The sequence below is a fragment of the Alexandromys fortis genome, unplaced genomic scaffold (assembly GCF_014885135.2).
Source record: "Alexandromys fortis isolate MF-2015 unplaced genomic scaffold, M_Fortis_MF-2015_v1.1 scaffold_578, whole genome shotgun sequence".
Lineage (NCBI taxonomy): Eukaryota > Metazoa > Chordata > Mammalia > Rodentia > Cricetidae > Alexandromys > Alexandromys fortis.
In genome coordinates, this window is record NW_026068455.1 from 1 (window position 1) to 27625 (window position 27625).

Sequence of the window (27625 nt, forward strand, 5' to 3'; positions counted from 1 at the left end):
AATGAATAACTGAAAGGTTATTCCTTTTATAAACCTAAAAATGTCAAAATCTAAAAAGCAGATTGATAACTTCCAAGAACCAGGTGGAAACATTAAGCACAAAAAAAAAAAAAGGAAATTGATTTTTTGGGTTTTTTGTTTGTTTTATTTTGCTTTTCTAGACAGGGTTTCTCTGTGTAGCCCTCGCTGTCTTGGAGCTCACTCTATAGACCAAGAGTGACTGACTGACTGAAACCGCAATACTTGTGCTGGTGATCTGTGGAAAAACTAAGCTGTGGATAAATGGTAAATCCATATGGCACATTACATATAAGAGACAAAGTCAACTTGGCTTCAACAAAGTTCACAGAAACATTCTTTAAAAATCTGAAGTTTTTTTTTCAAAGTATTCTCCCAGAGAACTAGAGTAACCAATGGAATTTACCAATCAACTGTAGTAGTTTTCCTTAAATATACACCCTGTATTAAAAGAGACATGGAAAAACAGGAAAGTCTATAAAAATATGTTGCCAGTAATGAAAAAAAAAAACTGTTTCAGAGGTGTCTAAGGCATTGAGGTAACAGGGAAGTGTTTCTTCAGGACTAAACCTAGCTAGACAATCCATCCCAGGTGTTCAAGCCCCTTCCATACAGGTAGAGCCTACCCCCAACCAAATAAAACTGTTAGTTTATACAGCCTCATTTCTTCTGTCTTTCAGGGTTTTACAGATATTAGCCTGAAGATCTTATGAAACACTACAGTTTTCTAATTAAATTAATAAATGTCCTTTATAATTCTTGGTATTTTCTCTAAAGCTAGCAAAAATCACCTCTAGTTGCTGTCATTTAGACTACTACTGACATGACTCTGTTTATGTGTCCATTTTACAATCAATTAATATATACTGGTCATCAGTTGGGCACCTAAATTAGGTTAATTACAAAAATAACAAAGCAATAAAAATATTTATCAATCTCTGTCTTCTAAGAGACTTGTGATGGGGGAGGAGATCCACATCCAGGAAAATGAGTCTGCTCATGTTTCTGAATTAATCAAAAACAGCCTGGGTTATGTATTCAGTGAAAAGGCCTACTGAGGTATTTGTCTCTAAGACTAGAGTGACATTACAATTATTCTTTTTACACATAATCATCCATTTTTCTATATATAAAATACTTTTTTTCTGTTTTTGTTTTGGAAGGGGTCACTATGTCATCCTGGCTATCCTGGAACTCTGTGGGTCTAGAGAGGCAGCCCAGTGATAAGAGTACTCCAAGATCGGGGTTTAGTTCCCAGTACCCACATGGCAGCTCACAATCATTTGTAGTTCCAGTTGCAAGGGATCCAGTTCCCTCTTCAGACCTAAGCAGGCACCAGGCATACAGCAACACACTTTTAAAAAAAAATTTTGGCGGATGCCAGCAGCACATGCCTTTAACCCCAGCACTCAGGAGGCAGAGGCAGGCGGATCTCTGAGTTCGAGGCCAGCCTGGACTAAAGAGTGAGTTCCATGACAGGCTCCAAAGCTACACAGAGAAACCCTGCCTCCAAAAACCAATTTTATATATATCACATATATATTTTTAAAAAAGACAATGAAAAAATTGTTTAAATGAATCTTTATGACAAACACTAAGTCCTCACAACCACATGAGAACTAAAAGGCTGACCTCACAGATGCAGAAGAATGGTGGTTAGAGGCCAGGAAGCAGGAAAGGAGAGGATAATTAGCATGGCTAAAAGGAGCAGCTTCTAGTACCTAACACACAAGTGCACTGTAACTGCCTATATCTAACTGCATTTCAAAATACTAATGAAGACAACTACAAACATTCCCAACACCAAATGCTGACGGAAGTGACAGATATGCTGACAGACCATATGATGACAAATCTGATTTGATTATTACACTTTGTATACACCTACAAAAAGGTATAAACCATACCCCAAAAATATGGACAACTGTTACAAGTCAAAAATGTTTTAGGTATTTTTAAAAATAAGAAATGGATTCCAGGGCTGGAGAGATGGCTCAGTGGTTAAGAGCATTGCCTGCTCTTCCAAAGGTCCTGAGTTCGATTCCCAGCAACCACATGGCGGCTCACAACCATCTGTAAAGACGTCTGGCGCCCTCTTCTGGCCTTCAGGCATACAGACAGAATATTGTATACATAATAAATATAAAAAAAAAAAGAAATGGATTCCAGTTTCATCCACTACTTGTTATTTTCAACCAGACATGGTGGTAGCATATCTATAATCCTAACACTCTGAAAGTGGGAAGAAAAGAAAACAATGAGTTCAAATTGGCCTGTTCTATATACAGTGAGTCCACGGCCTGCATGATCTACTTTAGTAAAGCCTATGTCAAGACCACGGCCTAGGAATACAGGTCATTGACAAAGCCCTCGTCTAATATGCACAGGTTCTGGATCAATCCTCAGATCTACAAAATAGTAACATTTTATACAGTATTCTTTTAATTTATCCATCCTGACTACAAAAATACGGGGCATTACTTTTGACTCTAGGTCATACCAATGAATACAACATAGAGAATTCTAAGTTCAAAGAGATGAATTCAAGTAGAAAGAAAATAAAATACACGAAACGATAGTTGAATGCAGGAGAACATCACAGTAACGTTGAGCATAGTCACAATTCTCACTTCTTAACTCAAAACCTTCAAATGTCTTTTTCAATGGTCGATACCCAGATTTCAAGGCCTTAGGGATTTAGGATGGAAGCCAACTAATCTACATTTGCACACACAGACCAGCAGGTGATGATACAATCACTTACTCACTGGCCCCATCCTATCCTCCAGCTTATTTCTCACTACTTCTTACCCCCACATGCTCCATGCTCCGTACAAACGGCTAACTGCCTGCCTTACTCAGTTTTTACTGCCTTTTAGAATGCCCTTCAGCCAAAGCACTGCTTGTTTGGACCTATGCAGACTTCAAATGTGAACTCAAAGTCTTGTTGCAGTTGCGGCCTAGTAACATACACCCTCTCAGTCTTTCCTGACACATACTTTCCTAATTTATATCCGACCTTCAGAGAAATTCTGGTTATCTGAGATATCTCCATCTCTCCAGAGTGTCTCAAGCACTGAAACTGATACTACATATCCACCAAATGGATACCCCATCACTAAGACACCCCTCCTCGTGTTAGTCCCTTAAACAGCTACCTCACTCTTCACAGCTTTTTCCTTTGCCAATATTACTCTTTTTATAGATGTATTGGTATTTTATATGTCTGAGTGTTTGGCCTACCCATATGTATGTGTACCACACACACGCATGGTGCCCAGAGAAATCAGAAGAGGATGTCAGATCCCCTGAAACTAGAACCACCACAAGTGCTATGAACTAAACCTGGGTCCTCTACAAGAGCAGTAAGTGCTCTTAACTGCTGAGACACCTCTCCAGTCCCTGCCATTGTTACCTTTACCTACATAGTAGATGATGGGACCATCTAAAACCATCCTATGGTGGTTATTCTTAGCTGTCAACCTGACTGAATCTGGAACAGCTAAGACATAATTCTCAGGGAAGACTCGTCAAGTGGAAAGAACAAGGCAATGCATTCCCAAAACAGGCCTGTAAGAAAGAAGTCTCAAGGCAAGGGTTTGTCTGCCTGCCTTTGTCTAATGCTGGTGTATGCGTGCACCCTGCTGCTATCACCTTCCCTGAGGTCAGAAGCAAGTTTACGTTTCTTCTGTCTTCTGATGGGAAATGATGATGAGAGTACCAGGGATCTCCCAGGCCTTCAGCACCAGACTGGGACAGAGCAACAGCTACCAGGTTCTCAGCCTCTCCAGCATTCAGATAGCCACTGCTGGACTGCTGGACTCGGAGCATGAAGACGCCCTAACAAATCCCTTTGATAATATGCATTCATTCCTTCAGTTCTATTCCTCTAGAGAACCTGAACTAACGCACATTCCACGGCAGTGGGGGTTTATGAGATGTGGTGGTTTGATAGAAAATGGCCCCGCAAAGGGAGTGGCCTAAGAGGTCCGGCCTTGTTGGGAGAAAGTACATCACTGTGGGGCAGGCTTTCAGGTCTTTTACTCAACCTCCCTCAGTGTCAGTCCATTTTGTGTTGCCTCCAAGATGTAGGACTCTCAGATATTCCTCCAGGCCACATCTGCCTGCTTGTCCCCATGCTCCCCATCAAGATGACAGTGGACTGTAAGCAAGCCCTCAATTAAATGTCTCCTTTGTAAGAGCTGTCAGTCATGGTGTCTCTTCACAACAATAGAAACCCTAAGACATGGGGACTGGAATACAACATGCTAACAAACTGCTAAGCTGTATATCTTTAGCCTACATTCTACAACATGGATTTTCAGTGAGCCTTTTAAGCAGGGGAGGAAAAAGAAACAAAGGTAGTTAAGACAGAAGAACTTTCTGCTCTCATTTCCCTAAAGAAGAAATCAAGCTTTGTCTTGTCCAAATCATACACACACCCTGACAAATCATTCCAAAAATCACCCGAGTAATTGCAGATCTTGTATGCTATATTCACGTCATAATGACAAATATAAAAGACAGAACTTTCTCCTCAGCAAGACAACTTCTAGGAAGAGCTCCAATTATCTTTATTTTTTTAGACAAGATTTCTCTGTGTAGCCCTGACTGTCCCAGAACTTATTCTGTAGACCAGGGTGACCTCGAACTCACAGAGATCCGCCTGCCCCTGCCTGCCAAGTGCTGGGATTAAAGGTGTGCGCCACCAAGGCCCAGCCCAATTATCTTTCAACTAAGCACTGCACAAAGGGTACAGTCACTTCAACTTTCATACAATGCACTACTGTCTTCCATCAATTAATTTTAATACATATTTGAATATGCACAAGCAGAAATACGACTAATACATACCTGTGGATTTTCCAAACGTTTTAAATATTCTTCAAATGACCCTTCTATAAACTGCAAGAAAAGAAATTCTATTAGGGACCTGTAGAGGTGGTTCAGCGGGTTAAAACACTTCTTGCTTTTGCAAAAGACCTGGGTTCAATCCCCAGCACTCACATGCAGCAGCACACAACCAACCACCTGTATCTCCAGCTCCCTCTTCTGGCTAAGGTACCTGAACACATGTTATACACATACATATAAGCACATATATATTAATGTTGTTTGTTTTGTTTTTCGAGACAGGTTTTTTTCTGTGTAGTTTTGGAGCCTGTCCTGGAACTATCTCTGTAGACCAGGCTGGCATCGAACTCACAGAGATCCGCCTGCCTCCACCTCCCGAGTGCTGGGATTAAAGGCATGTGCTACCACTGCCCTTTTTTGAGGGAGGGACCATTTTTTCTTTTCTGAGACAGGGTTTCTCTGTGTAGCCTTGGCTGTGTTGAAACTCACTCTGTAGACCAGGCTGGTTTCAAACTCACAGAGATCCACCTGCCTCTGTCTCCCAAGTGCTGGGAGTAAAGGCATGAGCCACCACAGCCCAGCAAAAATACTTTTAAGAAATATGCCAAACAACAGTGGCATATTTACTGTGTAAAGTTCACTGAGTCACAGGGTTCTTATACAAACCTAGACTTTATCAGCAATATTAAAAGATACTCATGGGTATCTGTACAAATCCTTAAGACAATAAATATGCAGAAGAATTTAAAGTAGGAAATGTTGCCAGGAAAGGTTTCTAGGAAGAGGATGCCTCAACATAAGAGCTGGCCAGAACCTGGATGGACACAGGGGAGCAGCCACTACACAGAATACCAATGTAGCAAAGGAGGAAGACCTGACCAATCTAGCCAACTGAAGCAGGGCAACCTAGTAGGGAGCTGAATGAGAGGATAGGAAGTGGGGTCAGTTCATAGAGGGCCTAGACGTTCAAACAAGACAGAAAAGGCAATTCTGGGCCACTGCAGATGGCACTCTGAACTGAAAAATAGCAATGGTACTTCCAGAGTAACTTGGCAATGGTCAGTAGGTTCAGGCCAAAAGAAACAGAGAAAACAGATTATGCTAACCACAGAGAAGAGTAGTAGGAGATCAGATCATTTCAATTAGATTTTTGAAATACAGCTTGCTTTGTTTCTGTGTCATGAAGTAATCTATAGCCAACCATTTTTTGTTTTCATTATAACAACTACACAAATGTGAAAAAGTGCTATGGTAGTTTGAATGTTTGGTCCAAAGATAATAGAAGTCTTTGGGAAGGATTAGGAGGTGTGGTCTTGGAGGAGGTCTGTCACTAGGAGGGACCTCTAAGGTTTCAAAAAGCCCACACCATTCTCAATTAGCTCTCTCTGTCTTCCTCTCTGCAGACCAAATATAAGCTCGCTCCTGCCCCCCTCTTCCTCACCCTCCCCACCCGTCCGCCCTGCCTGCCACAATGCTCCCGAAACCATGATGGTCATGAACTCTTACTATCCTATGCAACTGTGAGTCACAAATTAAATGTTTTCTTCTATAAGTTGCCTTGGTTGTGGTACTTTATCAAAACAGTAGAAAAGTTACTAAGGCAAGTGCTAAAAAGTATTCTGACCATTAAGCCCAACTTTATTTAATTTGCAATACTAGTTAACTTAGCAACAGTGATACACGTAGACATCCATGGAATCATTTGTGAATTCCTTTGTAAATTGTATACTATCAAATTTCAAAACTGTCCTAAATCCCAACATGTCCTATTTACTAGTCAGGTGCTGCTTTCCGATGAGATGTTTATTTCCAAAGCAAAAAGTCCTCAAAACCTTTCATATCTGAAAGACCTTCATGGTATCCTAACACAACCTGCATCTGAGTCTCCTTTCTAAGTTTAAAGTTCTCACACAGGCCATATTCAACACTGTTGGTACCAGGGACATCCCTTTCCACGTACCTATTCCCAACTGTGCCAAAAGAAACTAGAAGGTTCTGTTTTATCTTTGTTTTGTTTTGGTTTTTTGTTTTGTTTGCTTTTGAGACAGTTTCTCTGTGTAACCATAAGTGTTCTGGAACTTAATCTGTAGATCACGCTGGCCTAAAATTCAAAGATCTACCTGCCTCTGCCTCCCTTGTGCTGGAATTAAAGGTGTACACCACACCGGGCTGAAACTAGAAGGTTCTTATCATCAACAATGAACCTTTTTGCATTGGAAATTCCATCTTCTGACCTTATCTCCAATAAATATATGTAAGGCACTTAGGACAATGCCTGACATACAGGGTTCAATGCTAACAATGTAAACTATTATCAATAGTTTTGTCCCAAGGTTATAATGATTAAGTCATGGCAACCCCTCCAGATATTATAGACTACTTCACTTTCCCAGCCTACATTACCACTACCACCACCCTAATCCTTCCGTATCACTAGGTTCTGCATTATCAGCTTTTTAGTAAGTTTTCAAGCCATCTAATCAAGTAGGAAACACTTCCAGAATACATCACTGCCCATCCTAAACCACACTGCTCTCCATTGGCTTAAATATAGGGATACAAACCAGTAACACACTCAAATTGAGAGCTTTTTTGCATATATGTGAACATTAAAGTTTTATTTATTCATAAAATGTCAATATTCATTATCAGTAAGTAGGGGGAAATAGTAGTTAAAGTTGTCAATTTATAGAAATCTAAGTCTTAAAATCAGTAACTCAGAAATGCTAGAAGGCTTTGAACTATGGCATTTTATTCCACTGACTATAACTACATACTGAGAAAATTTCACAGTATTTTATTTGCTATACAGTATTTTATTAATTATAGTATTCTGATATATAATTTCACAATACACTCTGAAAATTAAAGATTTATAAATACCTTCTGATAAAAAAACTACACAAAACATTTGGTTTTATTCTCTGCGTCTCAATTTGTTTCTAACTCACTGTTAATAACAACCACAGATACCATTATTCCTCTCAACACCTAACTCCCTTATCAAGTCAGAGAAACTCACAAGCTTAGCTCATCCTCCCATGCCCCATAGTTCACACAGTGCCTTAGCCATCATTCTCCAAATGAACGGCTAGAAAAATCACAACTAACATCCAGCTTGTAGCAAAGTGTTTAACTCTGAGTGTCTGTCGAGGTCAGGACAGTAGACCGGACCCATGAAGTATGGAAGGAAAAACCCTTAAGAGAAAGAAATTGTAGGACAAATGATTTCAAAGAAGAGATGGGGAATGGAGATGAAGGGTTTATGTGCAAATAGAGAACAGGAATGACAAAGAGGTGGGGGGCAGATTAACCAAAACTACTGTTATTTTAAAGCCCCAAGGAAAGACAGGCATAGTGGCACATGCCTTTAATCCCAGTACTCCCAGAGGCAGGTGCATCTCTGCGAGTTTAAGACCAACACAGTCTACAAAGAGAGTTTCAGGACAGCCAGGCTGTTACATAAAGAATCCCTGTCTTGAAAAACAAACAAACAAAAGCCTTAAGGAAGCCCTACTTTGTTAAACAATTTTTTAAGTTTATTTTAAAAGAAGCTATTATGCATGGTGGACAAGTCCAGTTCCAGACTTGTTATTAAATGAAATTCTCAGTACCAGGGATGGGGTATCTATAAGCTATTGGTTCAGGAAGGCTTCAGAGGGCCCCAAAAGAACACAGGCTATTACCACTGCTCTTCACTGCACACCAGAACTAGATGGCAAGACCCTACTGTGGAAGGCACCACAAATTTTGATTGGAACACAGAGAGAAATTAAGCTGGAACTGACTAGGAAACTTCCTCCCTGCTGGCTAACTTTCATAATGCAAGAAGGTGTTATGTAGGCTGCTGAGGGAGGAAATACAATGGCCTTATCTAGCCCTGAACCCTGCATGCTATGATACTGACCTGCCAGTCCAATAGAGGCTTAACTGTTTAGGGGATAATCAATTGCTTTCTGACACGAGACCAGCTCCATCTCTTATGACCAAAAGCTCATGGCTAGGGAGGTTACAAGTCCTATGGATGAACCTAACAGTTGCTGGTTTTGCTAAATCAACAAATCAAACTGTCTTATAAATTCTTAATGGTTTTGTTTTTGGGGTTTTGTTGTTGTTTTGAGACAAGGGTTTCTCTGTGTAGCCCTAGCAGCCCTGGAACCCACTTGGCAGACCAGGCTGGCCTCTAACTCAGACACCCTCCTGCCTCTAGTGTCCCAAGTGCCAGGGATAAATACTTGTTTATACCCATATATCTGAGCTGTCAACCTGGCACCCATAAGCTTCTTTAGGCAGTAGACAGAGATCAATACAGAAACCTAACTTGTAAAAGTTTGAGTATGTGACTATGAGGGACTCGCCCTAAATGAGACACCTAAACCAACCTCGCCAGCACCCTTCAGAACGTGGTCTGAAGGACGGAGAGAAGTGCTGCTGTCTTCCATACACAGCACAGATCTGTGCACTCAAACTCATGGAAGCTCATCACAGACAGGGGAAGAGCTCACAAGACCCTCCCCACACTCTAGCTAAGGAGCTTCTCGGTGGGTTATGAGGTTGACAAAGCAATGTATTGGGGTGAGGCTAAGAGGAATAGATGAGCAAATTACAATGTATACATTTGTGAAATTCTCAATGAAAAAAATACTTAAAAAGGTATAGACTGTAGAATATCCACTAGAACATTTCCAATGGTCATAATGTAAATGCAAGTCAAGACACCATCATATTTAAATTTAAAAATTACCGCTTCAAACTTCTCTCTGTTCTCTCGAAGGTAGTGAATGCAAGCCATTCTAACTTCCACATGGCGAGACTGAGAGTGTAATACCTAAAACAAAAAAAGAAACACATTATTAAGCATTTTATTGTTAAAAAAACAAACTCAAGTTACAAGTTAATGACCTTTATCACACTCAAAATGATGTGTGAACTCCTCCTCTGAGCACAATGACAGGACACAGTATGATGGTCTAAATGAGAATGGCCCCCTCAGGCTCATTTATTTGAAGGCTTGATCACCAGGGAGTAGAACTGTTTGAAAGGATTAGAAGGTGCGGCCTTGTTGGAGAAAGTGTGTCAATGAAGATGGGTTTGGAACTCTCAAAAGCCTATGCCAGGCCCAGCACTGCATGCTCCCCCCATGGAGATGTAGTTTCAGCTACTGGCTACTGCTCCAGAGCCTTCCTGCACAGCACCATGCTCCCCAACCATAATGATAATGTACTAGCCTCTGAAACTGTAAGCAAGCCCCCAATTAAATGCTTTCTTTCCTAAGATTTGCCTTTGCCATGATGTCTCTTCATAGCAATAGAGCAGTGACTAAAACATAAAAATAATACTCCCCTAATGTCACGGGGAGAGGGAAGGGGTACGCATTTCAAGACAGGGTTTCTTTGTGTAGCCCTGGCTGTCCTAGAACTCACTGAACCCAGAGATGATCCACTGCCTCTGCCTCCTGAGTGTTGGGATTAAAGGTGTGCACCACCACAGCCAGTCTCTAATGTCATTCTATAGAGAATTTGTCACCATTTCTACGGAGGTCATAAAAAAAAAAAAAATCACTCCTTTGAGGTCATTGTACTAAGAGGTTTTCCTCTACTGCCAACCTTCTACAGAACTTTGTTCCTCACAATGCAGGAAAGAATCCCTGCTAGGGAATGCTAGGGCTCACCCTATGCTCGTTATAAAAAAGAACCAGAGCCAAACCTAGAGGTACAAATTTAGAATTCAGTTACTAGGAAGTTACCTGCAGTGGATGTTTCCATGTTCAGGCCCTGCCTGGTCTACTACATTGCCAGTGTAGGCAACTGAGGAAGAACTGGTCTCAAAATAAAGAACTAAAATGCAGGCTGCAGAGATGGCTCAGTGGTTAAGAATATTGGCTACTCTTCCAGAGAATCCAAGATCTATTCCCAGTACCCACATGGCAGCTCACAAGTGTCTATAATTCCTGTTTCAGACATATATGCAAGCAAAGCACCAACACACCTAAAATACAAATAAATTATATTTTTAAAAAATTTAAAAACAAGACTTGATGTGGTGGCACACTCCTTTAGTGTCAGCACTCAGGAGGAGAGGCAGGCTGATCTCTGGGTTTAAGGTCAGCCTGGTCTACAGAAGAGTTCCAGGACAGCCAGGGCTATGGACAGAATCCCTATCTCAAAAAGCCAACAAGGGAAAAAAAGAAGAACAGGGTTGGGGAGAAAGAGAGAGAAGGAAAGAAGGAAGGAAGGACGGACAGACGGGCGGACGAACGACTGACAGGGATATCTATCACTCAATGGTATATAGCCCAGCACATACAAAGTCCTAGTTCAATCCCCAATACCACAAGGAAAGAAGTTCTCATCTGTAACAGTAAGTTACATAGTAGGGCTACTATGGTTTCAGAATTATTATGTGTAACTTTGTTTATCAAGCTTACAAAATTCAAAAATACCCAATGGGCAGCCATGCTAAACTGAATGATGTCATCCTAAGAGGTTGTAGATTTGTTCTCAAATCTAAATCTATCTAGGGCTAGCAAGATGGATCAGCTGTTAAAAAAGCTTTGCTGAATTTGGGCCCCAGGAACTGGTGAAAAGAGAAGCAACTCCCACAAATACTTGACGACTTTTATGCTCAAACATACAAAAAATTAACAAGTAAACACAAATAAAATCAAAGTACCAAACAGAATGTATGATCTTTCTCTGCTGCTTCCCTAAATAATCAGTTCAACAACAAAAGAAAAAACTTCACTGGAATTTTATCTTTTTATCAAAATTTGAGCTCTGAAATAAAACAAACTAAATTTCTTATATGCTAATCCCCAATACTTTTACCATGATTAAAGAGAATAAAGTAAAATTACTTTCTATTAATACATACCTCAAATGAAGGTACTCCCAGTACTCCAAAAGTTCACACATTCCATATCACCACCCATACGCACATGAAATAGCATCACCTCAAACTGTCAAGACCTCTTGCAGTTTTAAGGGTTACACACACCTCCAACTGAGTCACTCTAATGGTAAACGGGAAAATTCAAGAGAGGCCCCAGCTGTACATTTTTACACCTCTCTTGGATAACAGTCAGGGCTCATTTATACAGGGACCAGAGATGCAATGTCCCTGATAGCCAGTATGTTCTAACAAGCCAAGAGACTGAAGATGTGCTCCTTGAGGTTAGCGTTTTTAATTTACCACCTGGCTGTTAGCCTAATCTTACTGTTTTAGGACGTTATTAAAAAGTAGCCTTATACAGACAGGCTAAGCTTCCTTCATCTCAAGGATCATCCACATAGTTTTAAAAGCACCAACTGTTTGCCATTTCAACAAGTTACATTTGGCAATATCTTTCCTAGAAGCTACATGAGACACTGTTATGAATCAAGTATTATTAATATGAGTGAGCCACAATGTCATCTGATAGGGCTTTCCTGCCATCAGCAAAGCGCCTTCTGTGTTAAAGTCATTCACCTACAACAGGTGGCAGACAGAAGTTGCTCCAGCTTGTTTCTCATCAGTAACAATATCAGGAATATCTATTTTTTTTTCTCCTGTTAACAAAGGTTTCAGAACACGACATCAACGTGAACCTGCTGCTCAGATGCAAAACTCTCATCAACAACCATAAGTGTAGGATATTATTAGTTTACTAAGCCAAACAATACGAAAAAGCAAGACTAAAATGACAACTTTAAATAGTCAATTACTTCTCAAGGCCCTAAACACTCAAAATTCCAGTGGTCTGCTATGTTGCTTCATGAAAATAGGCTAAAGGTGGAGGCTTTGAGACAAGGTAGTGATAACACTGGGAAAGGCTGAGACACTGTTTTAGCAAGTCCTCTAAGAGTGCCCTATTTTTAGCTCCATGGCTAGGACTGATTCAGGTCAGGCTTCCTGCAGGCCCAAATCCACAAGTGTAAAAAAAAAAAAAAAAAAGGAAAGAGCCTAAATCAGGTAATCTGAAGAGTAACCACAACTCCCAAGAACTATCATCCCCTTCTTTTAAGACTCTTTTAGCTTATTGACTCTTTAAAAAAAAATTTAATTTTTACCAGAAAACAAATTCCCCCAAAACAAATCCTTTCTACATTAAAAAGGTAGCAAAGGTTGACAATGTACTTTTTCTCACCATTATTTCAGCCACATCTACCAAATTGCGCCTCCCCATAGATAAGGCTCAATATACTCAAAATAAGTCCCCAAATTTGTAAAGGGTAGTTCCTTGTGTCTCGCCTAATCCCATGACAAAAAACGGGGCTTACCTATATCAATGAGTCCATAGCAACTAGTTCTTGCTAGCTATGCAGAAATGAGTCTCTCCCAAGCTTCTACTCTATCTCCAAGGACCTATGCCATACATCATGGACGGAAACACACCCTCCCGCTTCAACTTAACTAGGACCTGGATAATTCAACTTCAAACTTCAAGCATTAGCCTCTACCTCCTTCCTACAGGAACGTGCTAAAGCCAACACTATAAAAACAGACTTCATTGGGCCTCTTCTGTTTCCAGAAGTGTTAAGGAGTCCAAAAAGAATGAGACACAGAAGCAGAATCTTCTCCATCTGGAAAATTCACAAATGTAGCCGACTGTTTACCTACTAAGAGTAAGGACTGCGGTGGATGTTTATGCACCCACCCACATCGGAGCTTCCTATGTTCTGAAAATAAGAGATGTCTTAACGAACTGAAAATGGCAGGTTGGTTTGGGAATACAGAGAATGTTTCAATGAATATACCTGTAACACAATGCAAGGGTCTCTGGTTTTGTGTTCCTGAGACAGGGTTTCTCAGTGTAGCCCTGGCTGTACCGGAACTTACTCTGTAGACCAGGCTGGCCTCGCACAGATTTGTCTGCCTCTTGCAGGGATTGAAGGCTTGTACCACTATGACCAGTATGCAAGGTTTTAAAATGTTCTATACTTACCAATCGTTGGAAAATATATGGCCTGGTGATTTTAAAATAGAAACCTTAAAAGCTAGTTAACACACACCAAAAAAAAAAAAAAAAAAAAAAAAAAAAAAAAAAAAAGAAAAAAACGAAACTAAATCCTAAAAACCCCAGTGTAAGGCAAAGGAAGCAAGTGTGGAATGTAGGACACAGCAGCGTGCGCTGGGAAACGCTTCTGATCCAGCAGCTAGTCTCACAGACAGGATGGGTTCTGGTGACCCCACACCTACAATATGGTTATATAACATGGAGAAAAGAACTCTCTCAAAGCAACAGAAAAAAATCCTGAGTATTCTCCCCTGGAACTCCTCCCACCCGCAGGAGTTCTATCTGACTTCTCTTTAATAAATGGGCCTTTTGGGGAATAATTTTAACCATTAACGAAGGGGAGAGGGGAAGAGTGATGTGCCTGGACAGAGAGTCTCCAGTTAATACCGTAGTATTAGCAAAAGACTTGCACAAGAGTGAATTCTTTACTACACTGTCCCTGATTCCCACATAATGCAGCGTGGGCCCTACTCAAACAGTCCCTGAGACGACCCTATACAGAGGTTGCCTTCCTTAAACTTCAAAGTTGGCCTCCTGCTTTGCGTGACACCGGGGAGACACATTCCAAAGTCCAAAAGCAGAAAAAATGTGGTCCACCGGCAACACGGGGTGCAGCAGCTCCTCTAGTAAACATGTGCTTAGCCGCTGCGAGCGAGGGGCTGCTAAAAGCTGGGCGCAGGTGAACTCGGAAGGAGCGCGTCGCCGGCCCCCGGCAGCACGCTGCGAGCAGGCCGCCCGAGACGTCCTCAACGTCCCGTGCCGACGCTGCAATGGGCCGCTGTGACGACAACGAGCCACGAGCGGCCCCGCCGTGGGCGGCCAGGCAGCTGCGGGTGGCGTGTCGCACCCAGCCCCGAGCCCGTCCCGCTCGGGCCCCGTCTCTTTACCTGCTCGGCCACAGCCCGGAACAAGCACGACCCGTCCTTGGCGACCAATTTCCGATACAAGCCCAGTTTGCGCAAATAGGCGTCCATGGGCGTCGCATCCTCGAGCGGCCCCACGCCGCCCTGGTCCGCGCCGTCGGGCGCGCCGACGGCTGCCTCCATGTTGCCGGTCCGCTGCAGGGTGCGCGGAGCGGACTAGCCCCACATGGCCGCGCCGCTGGCGGCTCGACGCCCCGGCCTGGAGCGGGCTGAGGCTCGGGCTCTGGCGCCGGCGTGGACGAAGCGAGCGGCGGCAGGAAGCGGCGGCCCGAGGCGGCGGCCCGCGCTCTCCGGGCGCATAGGGAGCCCAGCCTAGTACATGGCCATCCGCACGCGGCCGCCTCGGCGGAGGGACACGCGCCCGCGGGCCGCCCGGGGGTCGCCGCCCCCACAAGTTTCCGGGTCCCGACCGGTGTGTGGCGAGGCAGAGCCCCGCCGGCGCGCGCCACCGGGCCGGAAGAGGTCCAGCAAGGCCTGCGTCTCCCGCCGGCGCGCGTCCCACGCCGAGAGCCGAGGAAAGCCGGAGAGAAAGCCGCGGCCTCTCGCTTCCCCACCTCGCGGGAGGGCGCCTGAGGGGCGGGGAGCGGGAAGGGGCGCCTGGCGGAGGGCAGCAACCTCGCAACCTAGAATTTGTTTTCGCTTTCAGCCCGCAGCGCGGAGGATGACGGGAGTGGTAGTTTGAGCAGCGGCAGGAAGTCGGCGTGCAGAGGGCGGGGACGCCTGGACCGGCCTACCCGGAGGGGAGGGGCCCCACAGGCTCACGGACTACAAGTCCCGACAACCGCGGTGGCGCCATCCCTAGAGCCGACTTCGCGCTTCCCAAGCCGCGTCCACGAGCAGGCCCGAGGGTGTCTGTGGCCGACGAGGGCGACCCGCGCTCGCCGCCCCGCCCTCCCTGCCGGTCTCCCGCCCTGAGCGCGGCCGGGCGGGCGGAAAGGGGCGCGTGCGTGGAGTTGCCAGGGACGCGGTGGCGGTGCCACCGGCCCTTTGTGTGTTCCAAACAGTGGCGCACCTGTCTGCCCGCCAACCCAGCCTTCCCTCCCCGCGTTTCCTCAGAGGTGGCCTAACGCCTTGGGCGGAAGAGCCGGCTGAGGGGCGGAGGCTCTTGGACCCCGGCCTGAGGCCGACATTCTGACCCGCAGTCGAGCGCCGACCGCAGAGTCCCTTTAGAAACTAGAACAGCTCACGCTCTGTGACCGGATTTGCCTTTGCCTAAGGCACGTCTGTTTTCCCGTCACCGCAGCTGCGCACGGCCACACAAAGGGCTGTCACTGTTGGTAGAAATTTATTTTTTTAAGTTCGGTGACTCGCTGCGTGGAATCCGAGCTGAGCAGGAGGCTTCAAACTCAAATTGCTAGCCTCCAAAGTTGCGTGACAGGAAACGAGCAGCCCCGTTGGGTTTTAGAATCTGGTACTTAACGTCCTTTGGGGACACCAATATTTTATTTTACTAGCATACAATAGCGTGTGGCAGCTATTAAAATTTCAAAACTTCGGTCTTGAGATCATGCTGGAGGAAGAAAAGTGGTCAATTACGTTGGATTTAAGGGTGTAGTCAGTCTTGGGAATGGGGCCAAGACAGGCCAGATGGTAAGAATCCAACAAGTTACTGAAAATGTAAGTTATTAATATTTAAGTGTTCCTATAATTGTGCTATTTTTAGAAAATATATTGTGACCTAAAATGAAAAAAAAATCCTTGTCCCAATTTAAATTTTCACTTGTAGAGGGAAAGGCACTGAGAACTTTTAAGGGTTTTGCTTTGTTTGTTTGACATTATTTTTGAGGCACACTCCATATAGCCCAGGCTGGCTTTGAATTAGCCATACGAAGATGGTCAGGAATTCCTGAGCGTCTCGCTTCCACCCACTCTCCCCAAATACTAGCATTACTGGTATGCTATGCAGCCACATCCTGATTTATATGGTACTGGGAATAAAGCTCAGCTTGATGCATGCTGAACAAGCATTCTACCAACAGCTTCCACTTTAGGTGGGAAAATGTAGCTTGCATTAAAGACCCACAGTATTTTTTTGAGTAACATCTACACTATAATGCTTAAATCCAGTTTCTAAAATGAGATGCTACAGCATCAGCTCATTACCGGGAAGGACATGCCTTTTGACTTTCATTTTGATAGTCCTTCAGTAGCTTCTGGGACTAACTTCTTATTCCATACGTATTGTAGGAAATATATATATACACATATATATGTTAAACTCATAGTTTGATATTTTTTCAAAATTTATCAGTCTTAGTGATTGAAATGTGCAAAACTGCAATGCATTTTTTAATCATTCAAATGAAAAGTTTTGCTCAATTTATATGCCCGGGGTTGGGGGGGGTCAGTGTTTCCATATATTTTCCACCTTAAGACATATTCATATTTTCATTACTTAAATGTGCTTCCATTTTTTAATGAAATAATACCAACTTCTAAAGCCCAAGGGTTACTTTGACATACTTAAGGGGAACTAAAATGTCTTTCATTCTAAAATATCTTTATTTCCATCACAGTAATTTAACTCATTAGTAATAGAATGATTAAGATATTAATGGACATAATTAATTTTAACTATTCTACTATAAAGCCTGGCAGTAAGGTCTGTTTTCTGTTTTTTTAAATTCATTATTAAATGCTTAAAAACAGAAGCCCTTATCAGAATGCATGAATCCCTTTTTGTCACACTGATATGCATGAGAAGTGGTAGAAGAACAGCAAATTTCTGGGTTTTCACATCGGATGTCGCCTGACAGTTTCTTAGCGTTCCTGTCGGATGAGTGTGCAATGGCCCCAAGCTGCTTCCAGTACCAAAGTTAGAGGAGATAACACCTGTCATGATGTCTGAGCCCTGGTCCTCACCAGGAAATCCCCTAGGTATTCTGAGCCCTAATCCAAGACAGATCCTCTGTATATCAACTCCCCAAATATAGTTCGGTGCCAAGGCAGCGTCAGAGGATCCTGTGTCTTCAAAATAGGCCAAAAACATGCAGACTCTCACTTCCGAAGAGCCTTCAGCTAGCACGAACCTCTAAAACTCTTCAAGAAACCAAACCAGTACTGATTGAAAATGTTCGTTTCTAAGAGCCACTTCTGAGCAGTAAAAGTAAAGATGCCTTCCAATTTTTTTTTTCAGATAAAATCTGAAAAGATCAAGGCTTCTGAGAACCTAATGAAATTACTAAAACTTTGTTGAAATATGAAGCGGCGGCGGGGCTGCGTCCCCAACACCCCGGCCGCTTGCTAGCTCATGCCCGAAATAACAACACACAAACTGTATTCATTTAAGAACTGCTTGGCCCATGAACTCTAGCCCTTACAGGCTAATTCTCGCACCTGGACTAGCCCATTTCTAATGATGTGTGTAAGCACCCCAAGGTGCGCTTACCGGGAAGATTCTAGCCTTCGTCCATCCTGGGAGAGTGTAGCATGGCAAGCATGGTGTCTCTGCTCCAGCAGAGCTGTCGAGTGTCTCTGGGAGCAGAGCAGAGTCTGACCTCACTTCCTCTTCCGCCCAGAATTCTATTCTGTTTTTTCCGCCCACCTATCTTTTAACCTATCAGGGCCAGCAGTTTCTTTATTGCTCAGCCAATGAAATCAACAGATTGATATGACACTCCCACATCAAAACTTAATCTTCTGTGAATGTGCCCCCCAACTTCTTTCCCCTATGTATAGTCAATACCTCAATTTGTTGGTTTTTTTTTATAAACTTTAGAGTTAATTATGATAGGTAGAATTAAGGATATTTATTTATTTTAGAGGGGAAGTCTTAATATTTACTGTTGACCTGGAGCTCGCTATGTAGATTAGGCTAGCCTCGAACTCAGAGAGACCTGCCTCTGCCTCCACCTTCTACCTTTCAAGTGCTCAGATTAAAGGCTTACTCCACCTCCACAGTCTGACGACCTTTTTCTACAATATTTCAACACAGGGCCTTGCAAGTCCTCGGCAATGGACTCTACCACCAGCTACACCCCCAGCCCCAGAATTTCTTAAAACAGTTTTTTTTTTAAAATGAGAGGTTTGTACATTATAGGCCAGTATGGGAGAGTTTTCCCAACATTGGGTTAGCTATTATGCTAAACAGCCTTTAAGATAACCCACAGGGATTCTAGGCCATATTTTCACACATTCTTATAATGGCGTTCACCTTATGTGAAGGTTAGTCTAAGTGCCTAAAAGAATAGTTCAAAAGGAATGTCTCCTCTGAGGTCAGGTGATCAGTGGATTTGCACTCTGCACCCTTGACTTGTTCTCCCTCCCCCACTCTCCCTCTTACCCTCCCTCCACTTGTGCAAGCTGTCCGTTCTATAGCTGGCCTATTGAGCTCCCTTTAGTACAGACCTGGTAACTCTCCACCAGAGACACAAACCAGGTTGAAAGCAAACCCTCAAGTCATGCTTTCAGGTGCCTGCAACCCTGAAGAAAAGCTTGCCTGCAGCGGCCTCTCAGGAGCAGCCCTGAAGCAGAGCAAGCTGGGCTCTGAAAGTCCGGACAACAGAAAGAGCACAGGATGTTCTCTATCAGACTTTTGTACTCAGCAGACAGATGCTACCACAGAAACCTAAAGTTATCATGTGGTGCCCAGCCTCAGCGGATACAGCTCCAACACAGCCCCTAAGACTCAGGGTCCATCCCAGAAGAGGGGAGGGAAAGACTGGGAGCCAGAGGACCAGGGCATACGCTGCAAGGTAGTGTCTTCTACAGGGCTGACAAAGTCTCAACAACATCTTCACCTAAACAAGACCAACACAATGGCCACTCAGCCCAGTTTTGATCTACGTTAGCGTAGCGAGATCGGTTTCATTATGCCATTTCCACAGGTGCCCATGCCCTGCTTCCCCTGACCTGTCAACACGTCATGCTCCCCACACCACCCTCTGTCCTGAACCACTTCTCTCTCCCACCCCTTCTGCTTCCCAGTCACAAGTATTTCCTTTTCCTCCCTTCTCATAATCCCTCTGGTAGGCCAGCAGTCACTCTTACCTGGTCCTGGGCTTCTCTTCAATAGGAGACCTTTATTTAAAAGTTAGGATCTCAATATGTAGCCTCAGATTCCTGGAGTCCTACAGACTCAGGCTAGCCTTGAAATCACACAGAAATCCAACTTCCTGTGCCTCCTGAGTGCTGGGATTGTACCTGGCACACAGTGGATGCTGTTGGGACACTTGTTTTTAATTAAGCTTAAGCCCATTGATAGTTATGAACCTAATTAAGTTGTCTATATCCTCTTGGTTTGAATTTGTTTTGTTTTACCTGGGTGTCCATAAAGCTGAGGCTGGCCTTGAACTCGTGATCTTACTACTACCATCTCTGGAGTTTCTTTGTTGGTTTTCCATTTGGATAATCTTTCTAAAGGTGGGAGCACTGTATTAAAGCCATTTCTAGTAGCTGGCATGGCATCACATACATGCAAACCTTGAACTTCAGAAAGAGAAGCAGGAGGTTCAGGAGGTTGGTTCATCCACACCTACTTGACAAGATCAAGACCATCCTAGGCTATGTGAGACCTTTTTGAAACAATGACAGTGTTGCTGTGTGGTGGTGACTTGTGTTTTAATTCCATCACTCAGGAGGCAGAGAGAGACGGGCAGATCTGTGAGTTCAAGGCCAGCCTGGTCTACAGATTGAGTTCCAGGACAGCCAGGGCTACACAGAGAAACCATGTCTCAAAAAACAAATACACCAAAAAAAATCCCAGTATCAACAAATAAAAAATATAGTCAGGAACTGATTCCTCTGTGTGTGTGTGTGTGTGTGTGTGTGTGTGTGTGTCTGTCTGTCTGTCTGTCTGTCTGTCTGTGCTAGAGTGCCTTTTCATAGGTCTTTAAAAATTGGCTTCAGAGGGGGTGAAGAGATACTGCTCTTCCTGAGGACCTGGGTTTGATTATCAGCATCTAGGTGGTAGCTCAGAACAATCTGTAACTTCAGTTTTGGAGGATCAGATGCCCTCTTCTGGCCTCTGCTGGCATGAGGCATGCAAAAGGCACATAGACACACATGAAGGTAAAATACCAATACACAGAAAACTGGTTTTATTGCCACATAACATTTCATTTATTCTGAAAATTTAAGCAACTGAATCCCACTGAGCATGGATACCTATAATCCAAGTATCAGGAGGAGTAAGGAAGATTGGGAGTTGAATGTCATGCTTAGTTAGCTATAACAAGCCTTGGCTACAAGAGATCCTGTTGAAAAACAAGACAAAACCAAAAAACAGAACCTATTAAAAGTGGGCATTGAACCTGGGCTCAGTGGCTAAAGGCTACACAGTCCTGACAACCTGACTGTCAGACAAAGCCAGATGAGGTTGCATACACTTGCAATCCTAGATTACAAGAGTTATAATCCCAGCACTTTTACAGGAGACTCACTCGGAGGCTAAGCCACACAGGTTAAAGTACACAGCAACTACAGAAACACCCCACTCACCCGCCCACCCACCCCACCTCTGCCACCTCAACAAGGTGAGGACCCACTTGCCAAAGTTGTCCTCTGGTCTCCAAATGCACCCTGTTCTGTTGTTTTTCTGTTGGTTTAATAACCGCATCTGAATCTACTGATGTTTTAAGTCCCATCTGTGCCTCAGGGCCTGACAGGATTTTTGGTCCCACAGGCACCAGCTCAGCCATGGCTGTCAAATGTAGGTTTTAACACAACTATCATTTTGTTTAGCAATAAAGACTTGTGAGTCAGATGTTGGGGTGAAAACCTACTAGATCAGAAACACCAAGAAGCAATCTGCTAACCTTTCTTTTTGGCCTGAGACCCAACAAGGGAGCATCTCTCCACTTGTTCCAAACCAAAAAGACAGCGAGTCTCTAAGTCCCTCCCTACTCCTTCCTGTGAGTCTTTTTATCCATTTTCCTGGTTCCTCTGTCCTCCCTATGGCTAATCCCTATCAACTAGTCACTAGCTCCACCCATGACACAAAGCTAATTTTATTAATATAGTCTCAAAATTTCACAGTGCCATCAAATATCCTGCAATATTGTACACCTATCCACATGTGCATGTGTACACACACACACACACACACACACACACGCACGTGTACATTTGTGATATATTTTATGAAGGAAGACCTGTTTTGCCCAGATCAACAATGTTAAAGACTGTCCTTTCCTCTTCACATTTAATCTCCTTGGAATGTTAATGTTTCTTGGATCTATGTCCTCCCCTAGGCACCCAGTCCTCATGATCTCCATCAGGTTAATCCAAATGATCGACACAGAGTGTATTACAGACAATGTGAGGCACTCTCAAGGGGGAGAATAGGTAAGGAGTAGAGAGAAGAAATGGCACTCACAATGGCAGTGAGGCCATTGTGTAGGGCCTAGCTCAAGAATGAGAGCCAATCATGACTAAAGGAACCATTGTGTTGACCAATGTGGTTAAATAGCCTTTTCTTTTAGATTTTAGATTTTATTTTTAATTATGCACATGTGTGTTTATCCACTTAAGTGCAGTGCCCACAAGTGAGTAACGTTTTGTTGTTTCTATCAAAGGTAGTTAGCCAGACAAGTACTCGTTTCCTGAGCCTTCCCATTCCCCTTTTTATCGATTAGCCAATAACAATCAACCAGCCTTATGAGAGTGTGCAGTCAAGATTCTACCAATGGGATGAGATATAGTCACGCCTAGGTCAGATCAAAGAGAGCACTGTGAAGGCCCAGTGTTTTGCTTTTTACAAAAAGAACTGTCTTGTCAAGCTACGTTAGCTTTGTGTCTTCCACAGAATGCCAGAAGAGGTTATCAGGTCCCCTGGAGCTGGAATTCCAAACAGTTGGTGGTCACTTGACTGGTGCTAGGAGCCAAACCCAGGACCTTTGGAAGAGCGGTACACATACTTAACCTCAGAGCCACCTCTCCAGCTTCGAGTTTTTTACTATAAAATTTTATAAGCACTTCAAAACTTTAGGATTTTTTTTTCATTTTATTTTTTATGTGCTGTTTTGCCTGCACGTATGTTTGTGTGAGGGCGTCAAATCCTAGAGCTGGATGTGTAGTGTGATGCCTTACTCTTTTGGCTTCTTGAGGGGCCTACCACCCAGCTCCCAAATAAGCCACACACAAAGGCTCTTCTTAGTTCTGAATGCCTGACCTTAGCTTGGCTTGTTTCTAGTCAGCTTTTCTTAATCTAAATTAACCGGACTACCTCTGGGCTTTTATCTTTCTCGTTTCTTTACACCGTTCTTTGCTTCTTTTCTGTGGCTTACTGTGTAGCTGGGTGGCTGGCCCCTGATGTTTTCTTGCTCCTTGTTCTCTCCTCCTTCTCGGTTCTCCTATTTATTCTCTCTGCCTGCCAGCCCCACCTATCCTTGCTACTGCCTTTATTAGGATAATCAGGTGTTTGAGACAGGTAAAGTAACACTGCTTCACAGAGTTAAAACAAATGCAGCTTAAACAAAGTCACATACCTGAAAATAATATTCCCCAGCATGGATGAAGTTACAGACAGAGCTGCCATGTGGGTGCTGGAAATTGAAATGTTCTCCGAGATGTTCTGTATTGTGGGATATTTGATCACACTGTGTGAAGATGTGTCTGTTTTACCTCACCTGCCTAAGGCAACTTCTGATTGGTTTGATAAAGAGCTGAAAGGCCAATAGCTAGGCAGGAGAGGATAGGTGGGACTTCTGGGCAGAGAGAGGAACTCAGGGGAAGAATTTGAGGAAGGAAATTCACCAGCCAGACATGGAGGAAGTAGGACATATGGTACTGAGGAGAGAGAACAAGCCCTGTGGCAGAATGTAGATTAAAATAAAATAAAGAGACGGTTTCTCTGTGGCTTTGGAGCCTGTCCTGGAACTAGCTCTGTAGACCAGGCTGGTCTCGAACTCACAGAGATCCACCTGCCTCTGCCTCCTGAGTGCTGGGATTAAAGGCGTGCGCCACCATCGCCCGGCCTAAAATAAAGTTTTAAGAGCTAGTTGAGAATAAGCCTAAGGTAAGGCCAAGCTTTCATGATAAAAAGTCTCTGTGCCATTATTTGGGAGCTGGCAGTCCAAAGAAAGACTTGCTATAGTTCTTCATTTATATTTTATAGTTTTATACTTCACAAATTAGAATGTTACCAAGGACAAAACGGATCCATCCTCAATAATCTTCAAGGCTGCTCATTTCTAAGTTAAACTGAGTGGGTTGCATTCAGCTCTGGACTACATTTCCCAAGTACCTTGGAAACAAATGTAGCCATGTGGTTATAGGACTATGAGAAGTTAGCTGGTAATTTCTAACTTAAAGACGAAGCCTCATCAGGCAGATCTCTGAGTTTGAGGCCAGTCTGGTCTACAGAATGGCTTCCAGGACAGCCAGAGAGGGATACACAAAGAAACCCTGTCTCAAAACCTGAAAACAAACAGAAAAGACAAAGCCTCCTGGTTTTTACTTTCCTAGTGCCCATGAACTACTTAAACAAATAAACAAACGTATCTGGGACTAACAATATAGTAAGGATTCAGTAATAGAGTTTTCTTAGTGCAAGACTCTGGGCTCAATCCCCAGCACTAAAGAATAAAAATGGAAAGAAACTGTTGAGAGAATAACCTAATAATAATGTTGCCACTCAATATTATACAACTACCGACAACCCTCCAAGAAATCACAGAGCAATGGGATGGAGGAAGCAAGGTCACTTGGAAACATCCCCATCCTCAGAAGTCCACTTCTGCTATGCTGGCCCATTGTCATGTCTATGTTAAGTGTCGATTGCTGTAGTAAAACACCAGGATCAAAAAAGGAAAGGGTTTATTTGACTTCCATGTCCCAGTCCCAGTTCATCACTGAGACTGTCAGGGCAGGAGCTTGGATGGGGTGGGTGGTGGCAGTAAAGAAGTTGCCAACATGACTGCTCCACTGGGGAGGGTTTTCATTGTGGGTGAGAGAGAGAATATCTGGAAGCATCTGCAAGAGTCCAGAGCAGAGAGAAAAGAAAGCAGACAGGACATGACCAGGGCCAGCGAAGAGGGAGAGCAAGGGAGGGTAGTGAAGATATCAAGCAGAGAGGAGGGGTGTGGGGAGGGGAGCAGAGCTCAGAAAGTGTTAGGAGTAGAAAGACTGCATTTTATAAGGAAGATGAGTAGTTGGGGGGAGGGATCCTTTGGGTGGGGGGTACATGGAAAACCCATTTCACAAATTCCTGAGAAATGCTGACTTTTCACTATCCACCAGAAACTCTACAGCCCAGCTTCAGCTTAGTTTTAGACCTATGGAGGGCCTGAGACCTAACAGAGCTTAGGGCAGGAACCTGGAGGCAGGAACTGAAGCCGAGACCATGGAGGCGTGCTGGCTGCTTACCACCTTGCTCCCCCTGCCTTGCTCAGTGAGCTTTCTTACTTGTTCCAGGATTATCAGTCCAGCTGCGGCTCCATCCACAATGGGCTGGACCCTGCCACACCACCCACTAGTGAAGACAATGCCCTACAGGGTAATCTTATGGAGGCACTTTCCAATTGAGGTTCCCCTTTCTCATATGGCTCTAGCTTTTGTCAAGTCAACGACAACAAAAACTGCAAGCTAACCAACAGGGCTGGACAGTGGCTTAGGCTTTTAATTCCAGCACAAGGGAGGCAGAGGCAGTCAGGGATGCATAGTTAAACCCAGTCTCAAAACGAAACAACCAACACAGTCTGTTTTTGATCCTGGGGCCAGAAATCCTCAAGCCCCCACCATGCTGCTGCCTGTCTGTTTGTCATGGCGTTAATAACTTTTCTGACAAACTCCTTATTCCCTCTTAATCCATCTCAGTGTCCCTCTTGAATTCCCCCAGCCTAACAGTTTATATATTCTACCATAATTTTTCATCCAAAATTAAGAATTTGGAAGATGCTCAAGTAAGAAATGAAATTATAGAGATTGACATTAATATGAAAATAGAAGATGAGCAGGATACATTTTAAAGAAGTACCATTCTTAGTGCTGTGCTCTATAGCATGAACTATGACGTCTAAGATAAATTGTATTTTTTAAATGGATGGTGTGGTGGTTTGAATGAAAATGGCCCCCAGGCCCATAGGGAGTGGCACTATCAGGAGGAAGTACAACACTGCGGGTGGGCTTTGAGGTTTCAAATGCTCAAGCCAAGCCTAGGGTCTCTCTTCCTGATGCTTGATCACCCAAGTGTTTCCTCTCAGCTACCTTTCCAGTACCACATCTGCCTGTGTGCTGTCCTGCTTCCTACCTCTGCTCGCGGTGTCTCTTCACAGCAATAAACCCAAACTAAAGCAGTTGGCCAGGATGGTGGTGGCACGTGCCTTTAATCCCAGCACTTGGTAGGCAGAGGCAGGTGGATCTCTGTGAGTTCAAGGTCAGCCTGGTCTACAAGAGCTAGTTCCAGAATAGGACCCAAAGCTACAGAGAAACCCTGTCTTGAAAAAAATTAAACCAATTCCCACCCCCCCCAAAATCAGTTGGCAAAAGGAATACAGTATTATTCAGTTTTCAGTTTCTGTAACAGATACCTAAGAAAATTAGCTTTTTTATTAAAAAAATACTTTTTTTTCTAAACTAGGGTTTCTCTGTGTAGCCCTGGCTGTCCTGGAACTAGCTCTGTAGATCAGGCTGGCCTCAAACTTACAGAGATCTGCCTGTCTCTGTTTCCCAAGTGCTAAGATTAAGAAGCATGTGTCACCAACACCCAGCAGAAAATCAACTTAAAAAGATTTAGATCTTTATTAACTTTTATTATATGAATATTTTGTCTTCCATGTATGTCTGTTCATCACCTGTATGCCTGGTCCCCACTGAGGTGAGAGGAGGCTATCAGATCCCCTGGAACAAGAGTTACAGGTAGCTGTGAGCCCCTGGGTAAGGCTGGGAATCAAACCTACATCCTTTGTAAGAGCAATCAGTGCTCTTAACTGCGGAGCCATTTTTCCAGTCTCTTGAGAAAGTCCACTTGTCAGGAGAAGGGATTTTTTTTTTTTGAGGAAGTGGCCCTTGGAGAGTGCACATGGTACCCATGCACATATCAGCAGCATTAACTGGACTTCGCGGGTTATTTAAAAAAATATCAGGTTGAGAGGGAATAATGGGGGGGCATGGCAGGTGTTAGAAGAAGCAAATGGAGGGTATACTTGATCATATTTAATTAATGTTTGAATAATTATTAGTATATATTTCATTATTGTCTGATTTGTGTTTACAATTAAAGGAAAATAAAGACTGAAGATTTTTTGGTTTTTGTTTGTTTTGATTTTTCTCTGTGTAACAGTCGTAGCTGTCCTGGAACTTGCTTTGTAGACCAGGCTGGCCTCAAACTCACAGAGATCTGCCTTCCTCCACCTCCCAAGTACTGGAATTAAAGGCATGCACCACCACTGCCTGCCAAGACTGAAGTTAAAAAAAAAAAGGGTGCTGTTCTAGGAACTTAAGGCTGTAAGGAGTGTCTTCTGGTGGTGCTTCCCACAATGTAGTAACTGAAATACAGTGGCCCACACACAGTGCTGCAAGTTTATAATGGTTCTGGGCATGGCAGCACATGCCTTCAGTCCCAGAAGGTGGGAGGGAGGGGCAGGTGAATCTGAGCGTGAGGCCAGCATTGTCTACAAAGTGAGTTCCAGGACAGCCAGTGCTACACAGAGAAACCCTGTCTCAAAACACCCAAAACAAACAAAACAATTTTTACTGGAAATAAATGTGGTGTGTCTCCAGAGATTTCCCTCATGTTTCCCTTCATGACCCATAGTCCTTTTTCTGGAAATGTAGTCTAAAGAAATGGTCAGAAATGCTTTTGCCTTCTGGGATGTAATACCCATGATAAGAAAGGACTGGAAACGCTCTTTATTGTGGGCATAGTTTGTTCTTCCCATTGGCATTTAGATAGATA

The 27625-nt window shown here is 43.6% G+C and overlaps 1 protein-coding gene across 1 annotated transcript in view; it reads right to left on the reverse strand.

Moving 5' to 3' along the window:
• Positions 1-4817: 4817 nt before the first annotated feature.
• The window catches only part of LOC126495731 (proline-rich protein 36-like), a 33268-nt gene continuing 10460 nt past the window's right edge, over positions 4818-27625 (reverse strand). The window contains exons 2-6 of the mRNA XM_050133330.1: positions 16327-16399; positions 15545-15775; positions 14755-15413; positions 9617-9700; positions 4818-4923 (exon numbers count right to left, since the gene is read on the reverse strand). Coding sequence (XP_049989287.1) covers positions 4917-4923; positions 9617-9700; positions 14755-15413; positions 15545-15775; positions 16327-16399 — 1054 coding nt within the window. The 3' untranslated portion in view covers positions 4818-4916. The remainder of the gene's footprint in view (positions 4924-9616; positions 9701-14754; positions 15414-15544; positions 15776-16326; positions 16400-27625) is intronic.